Source organism: Alligator sinensis, unplaced genomic scaffold, assembly GCF_000455745.1.
Source record: "Alligator sinensis unplaced genomic scaffold, ASM45574v1 scaffold647_2, whole genome shotgun sequence".
Lineage (NCBI taxonomy): Eukaryota > Metazoa > Chordata > Crocodylia > Alligatoridae > Alligator > Alligator sinensis.
Window position 1 is genome coordinate 3,176,929 of NW_005841832.1, and position 5,886 is coordinate 3,182,814.

General features: G+C 58.2%; 2 protein-coding genes across 2 annotated transcripts in view; one reads left to right on the plus strand and one right to left on the minus strand.

The window, feature by feature from the left end:
* LOC112547860 (GTPase HRas-like) overlaps positions 1 to 5,886 on the minus strand; it is a 27,004-nt gene that overhangs the window by 11,071 nt on the left and 10,047 nt on the right. The gene's annotated exons all lie outside the window — the stretch shown is intronic.
* Positions 1,783 to 5,886, plus strand: part of GFY (golgi associated olfactory signaling regulator) — a 5,505-nt gene continuing 1,401 nt past the window's right edge. Inside the window, 6 exon segments of the mRNA XM_014517148.2 lie at positions 1,783 to 2,105; positions 2,416 to 2,574; positions 2,770 to 2,935; positions 3,232 to 3,308; positions 4,415 to 4,503; positions 5,704 to 5,800. Of these exon segments, the coding sequence (XP_014372634.2) occupies positions 1,955 to 2,105; positions 2,416 to 2,574; positions 2,770 to 2,935; positions 3,232 to 3,308; positions 4,415 to 4,503; positions 5,704 to 5,800 (739 nt within the window). The 5' untranslated portion in view covers positions 1,783 to 1,954.

Genomic DNA, 5,886 nt, shown 5'->3' on the forward strand with positions numbered 1-5,886 from the left:
AAGGGAATGAATGAAAGAAAAAAGGGAATGAAAGCATGAACATGACAGAGAAGGATAGGACAAGACAGGGAGAAACAAAGAAAGTGAATGTGAAGGAAGAGGAATGAATGAATAAGAGAAAAAACGAAAGCAGGAATATGAAAGAAAAATAGAGAAGGAGAGAAGGAAGGCAACAGACTCACCAAAAGACCCTCCTACCCCTGAGGCCGTGTTACTGCTGATGCTAACATACTGCCCCACCACCCCCCAAGCAGGCCAGACCCCAGCACTGACCCCAGCCCAGCAGCAAGGAGAGCCTTTGGGGTGGACTGTGCTGGAGACAGTGGGCTGCACCCGGCTGGTTAGCTGGTGCCTTAATGAGCTTGAGAGGGGTGGGGGATGGACTTGCTTTGTGTTGCAGTTTCCAGTGCAGGGGCTGGGGGCTCCATGGGAGGGGGAAAAAATCCTCCCCCTCCCCAAACTCCCACCATGATTCACCTCCCCCCGTCCAACACTGACCCTCCCTGCCTGCAGGGACAGCGGTGGCATTTGTGCAACAGGTCTCCCATGCTCGTTTAACATGGCTGTTGGTGCAGCACCTGCCCTTCCCTCCTTCCCCTTCCCTCAGCCAACCACGCCCACTGCAGTCACTAGTGCACCATGCTACTTGGCCCTGCCATCACTCATGATGTCTCGCACGCACAAACATGCTTTGTGTTCACAAGGATCTGAGACCTGCATGGGGGGTGGGGCTTTGTCTGACATAGAATGGTCTTTACTTGTGACATTCTGTGCCCCATGATCATATGGATCACTAGCACCTCACACTTGTGGATGTGTATGAGCCCACCTGCCCTAGTGCTCACCTGTGCATGGCAGTCTTCCTTGCTAGGAGCCACTAGGAGACCTCACAGGCCCCATGTTCCCCATCTTCATGAACACTTATGACCCAGACCCTTGTGAAACTGCCCCCACCCAGCCCTTGTGTATTCATGCAGCCCATCCACTCGCTAGTAGTACCTCTAACCTCCTAGACACCCCCTACTCCCCCTCCTCACAATCACTCGTGCATCACAGCCAGATTCTTGTGTGACACACTCGGACCTTGTGAATCCCCCCAACCACCTTTGTGCATTACTGAAGCCCACCTAGTCACTAGAACAACTCACAAGCATTGCATTCCCTGTCCTCGTGCTCTCTTGTGCATCCCAGATCCTTGTGCATTGCATGCCTGGCCCTGGTGAAATTGGTTTGATGCCGCTGCTCACTAGTGCAGCAAGGTCCCAATGGCATCCTCAGGACCACTGCTGCATCAGAACCACCAGAAGCCTCCATCCACATGCCAGACCCTCGTGAGTCTTTATGCATTGCACCCTTGACCCCATGAGGGAGGGGGGGAGACAGGAAGAGTGATGGGCTCTTTTAATCAAGGCAGATTCGAATGGTGGCAGCGAGCCTGGGGCGTGGGGGTTGGCGGCGCACGTATCAATAGACCAGGGTGAACATGCCACACGGCTAATTGGGCCTCAGGAGCGGAGAAGGGGTGGGGTGCAAGGCCCAGGCGCTAAATCATTCTCTTAAATTAGCAGCAGCTTGAAGCCACCCCCATGCCCCCAACAAAAGGCAGCAAGACAGACACAGCACAGACAGGGGAATGGGGACTTGTCTGCTGTCCTTCTCATCTCTCCGAGATAGAGATAGAGAACTCAGGAGTCCTAGCTCCCAGCCTATCCCCTGCCCTTCTCCCCTCCCAGAGCTGGGAGAGAACCCAGGTGTCCTGGCTGCCAGCCCCCTCTGCTCTAACCCACCAGAGCTAGGAAAGAAGCCAGGAGTCCTAGTTCCCAGGCCCTGCCCCAATCCACCAGACCTCTTCCCCCCCCACATTTCAGACAGTGCAATAACAGTGTGTGTAGGGCCCTTTCCCTTTAAATAGCACCCCGGTGGGCAGGGGTCCACCCTCTCCCAGCTGCCCCTGATGGGGCTGTATCCATTTAAGCTCTGCCCCAAGCCTAGCCTGTCTTCCTTAAGTTTCCCTGGTCCTGGTGCTGGGTCAGCCATGGGGTGCTGGCTTGTGGGGCTTTTCTCCCTCTGCTTGGGGCTGGGGGTTGCCTCCCTGCCCCCCCTAGGTGAGTCTTGGGGTGTTGTTGTGGTCTGAGCTCACCATAGTGAGGGGGAAAGGGAGGGGCTCTATTAGAACTAGCCAGGATGCCTGAGTTCTCTCCTAGCTTGGGGCTGGGAGCTAGGACTCCTGGGTTCCTTTCCAGCTCTGGAGTGGGACTGGAGCCTAACGGGTTAGACTGATGTGGGGGCAGAGGAGGAGGAACTGGAAGCCAGGATACCTGGGTTTTCTCTGCTCTGGGAGGGAAGTGGGAGTAGATGGGGAGGCCTGCTTCTATGTCTCCTCTTTTCCTTGTCCCCACTCCCCCACTTCCCCAGACTACCCCATAGCCTTGTACTCCGGGGTCTCCTGTCTCTCCACCACCCTGAGGCTCCGCCCTGCCTTCTGCCTGTATGAGCAGTGGCTTCGGGCTAGCGTGGACCCCAGTGAGGCCCCCCGGGCATCAGCCACCATTGAGGTACAGGTCCAGCCCACAGGTAAGCCAGCGGGGGATTGAGCTTAGTAGGTTAGAGAGGGTGGGTGTGTGTTGGGTGGGTAGGGGGTACTGGGGCCAGGACACCTGGGTTCAATCCCAACTCTGGGGAGTGGGGGGGCTGGGATCCAGCCTAGGGTCTCCCCTGGCTTGGGGAGGGGTCCTGCTATTGCTCCCTGTAATTCCTTCCCCCCCCCAGGGGATAACGCCACCTACAAGGTGCCCGGCACGTTCCCCATGCCGCTCTGCAGCCCCCTGCACCAGGAGCCCATGGCCCCACAGGAGTTTGCCTACGATATGGGGCCCAGCCTGGAGTGTCTCAACGACACCTGTTTGCTGGGGGTGCTCCCTGGGCACAGCTACAGGTGTGGGGGGCATAGCTGTGAGGGGGTGGGGAGCTACATTGGTGGTGGGCAGGGAAATTTTTATGGGAGAGAACTGAACTGAGGTTGGGGGGTGGGGTGGCTCCCAGGGGTAGGAACCCTGATGCCTGGGTTCCCTCCTAGCTCGGGGAGTAGAGTTGGGAGCAGGGGGGTGGCATTGATGCCTGGGCTCTCTCCCAGCTCTGAGAGGGGAGTGAGGACCTGGTGGGTGAGGGGAGCAGGGGCTGGGAGCCCAGATACCTGGGTTTCCTTCAACTACTTTCACCACCTCCTTGCAGGGTCCGCTATGTGCTATACAACCACGCCATGGCACAAGTTGCCATCACAAACTGGTCCCAGCCCTTTGAGACCCGAGGTAGGAGACCCAGGCAGGGGGCTTTCTCCCCAGCAGGAGACACTGGCTTTGATCCCACCCTGGGTGGGTCAATGCCTAGGGGTGGGAAGGGCTTGTGCAGAAACTGGTGCCCCCCTGGGGTGGGAGGGGGGGCAGTAGGTGGCCTCCCACCCCTCCATCCTCATAGATCACCCATGTCTTGCCCCCCCAGGACTCCCCCAAAGCTTCCATGACATCGACCCCAGCCCTGGGGGGCATTCGGGGGGCATGGTCGTCCTCACTGTCCTCCTCAGCCTCTCTGTGGTCCTACTCCTGACTGCCATGGGACTGACTTTCCTCTGGGGGCATCCCTAACCCCCAGAGACCCTCCATGGCCTGTGTGGGTACAGGGGAGACCCCCACCCCTCCAGCCCTGCCATTATCTCCACTGTATAACCATTATTACCATTGTAATAAAGCACCTGTCTGTCCATCCATCCCATGCATCTGTCTGTCTGGTGGGGATTAGCTTTAATTTTTTTTTTTTTTTGGGGTGGGGTAGACTAAGGGGGAGCTCCCCTCTGTAGCTAGCTGCAGTAATAGAGCTTTTACTCTATCTCCCCATGAGCTACTGGGGGGGCCTCACTCAAGGCTAATTAGTCCCATTTTCAGGACAACCCCCAGGGAGAAACTGCCTGTTGGAGAGGGGCTCAAAGCCAGCACTGTCCCCAGCACCCCATAGAAGCAGTGTATTGGGAGGGGCCGGGGGGTGGGGGATGGAGAGGCTGAGCAGGGGTGAGCCCAGTCTGGAGCAGCGTGAGGCACTGTGCCCCTGGTTGGGCACTACCCAACTTGCGGGGGAGGGGGAGTCTCCCTTAATTCAGAGGGGGTGGGGGGACAGGAACCCCAAATTATCACCTACCCTCCATGGCCTGGGGTCCCCTAGCAGTGCTGTGGGGAGAGAGCATATCCCATACCTTTGCTCCCTGCCACCCAACTGCCCCCCCAGCCCCACCAGTGCTGTTATTGTTGTTGCTGCCAGCAGCTCTGCGTCATTGCTGCCTGGGCCCTGGGGACCCCCTGCTACCTGCTTCCCACCCCTTGTCCCAGGGGAGGCTTAAGTGTTATCTCCCCATACTTCCACCCAGCGCCTGTGTTACCTCCCCATACTTCTGGGCAGTGCCTGTGCCCTCCAGCTCCAGTGGCAGTGCCCCTCCTCTGCTGCCTCCCCAGGTGAGTCTGGAGGGGGACTTTCTTCTAGGGGCAAGACCCCTCCCCCAATAAAACTAACAAAGGCTCTGTCCCTTCTAGTTCTGCCTGTGGAAGGTGGGTACACACTGCTCTACCCCTTTAAATGCTCCCTGGGGAAGGGGCTGGGGGAGCTCATGTTAGGGGGGGGTGACCCAAAACTATTTAAAGGCACAGGGGTCAACTTTCAGGGGAGGGGGGACACCCCTTCAAATACAGAAGACCTATTTTCCTTTGGGGGAGCTTTGGGGGACCCCCTTCCCCAGCACCCCTTTCTCCCCCTTTCACTCCTTAAAGGGACAGGACATATCTCAGCTGGCCTGGGGCTGAACTGGAGGGGGAAGGGGGGTCTTTGGGTGGGATAGGATTTATCCCTTCTGGTGCCAATATGGAAAGGGGGTAAGAGAGAACCCCTCTCCCCCTGCTATAAGGGGAATTTAAAAGGACTGCCTGACTAGGACAAACCAGAGGGCAAGGGAGTGGGGGTACTCCTTTAAATCCCCCTGAGACATGCCCTTAGACTATCCAGGTGCACCCCCCTTCTCTTTTAGGTGTTTAAAGGGACAGTGTACAATTTCTCAATGGTGAGGGCTGCCCCATAAACCTGGGAGTAGCAGGGTGGGGAGAGGGGTGGTTCTGGCTTGTGTGGGAGGGGGGCTGGGGGACCGGGGAGGGGGGGTATTTCCAGGCTGGGTTAATAGAGCAATTGCTGGGGGGAATAAGGAGGGGAGCCCTTCCAGTGCCTGTATTTTGAGGCTCTCCCTTTAACTGTACAGCACAGCACCCCCCAGGGCTGAAAATGCAGCTTGGGAGGGGGGGGGAGCAGAGGCCTGTTGCCAGGGCAGTTGCCTAGCAGCACTACATAAACAGGGCCAGGAAGGGGTGTCCTGGGGGATCCCCAGGGTGGGGAGGGTAGCTATGGTCACAGCCCCCACCTTGGGAGCATGGTTTCCTGCCTGAAGGGGAAACAAAGGCTGGAAGCTGTGCCCCGCCCCCCCCCCCACCAACATGGCACTCAGCATAACCCCTTCTTGCCCATGCCTCACCCTCCCCTTCCTCTGGCAGTGGGGGATCACCCTCCAGCTCCCCAATACCCCCCAGCCCCTCCCAGCCCCCTGCCACTAGCAGAAAGGAGACCCCTGGCCAGCCACTGAGAGGGGCGACCCCTGGAGATGACATCCTCCACAAGACCCTTGGGGCTGCCATGCTGCACCCCCCTCTCCAGGAGACACTGCAGCTCCCAGGGGTTGAGATGGTGGTGCTGGTGGAGAGGGTGGAGCGGAAAGGTAATGGTGTGGGGGGCCCTAGAGCATAAGATAAGGATGGGAGGGAAGAGGTGAGGGATGCAGTGGGGGTTGTGGGGGAGGGTCCT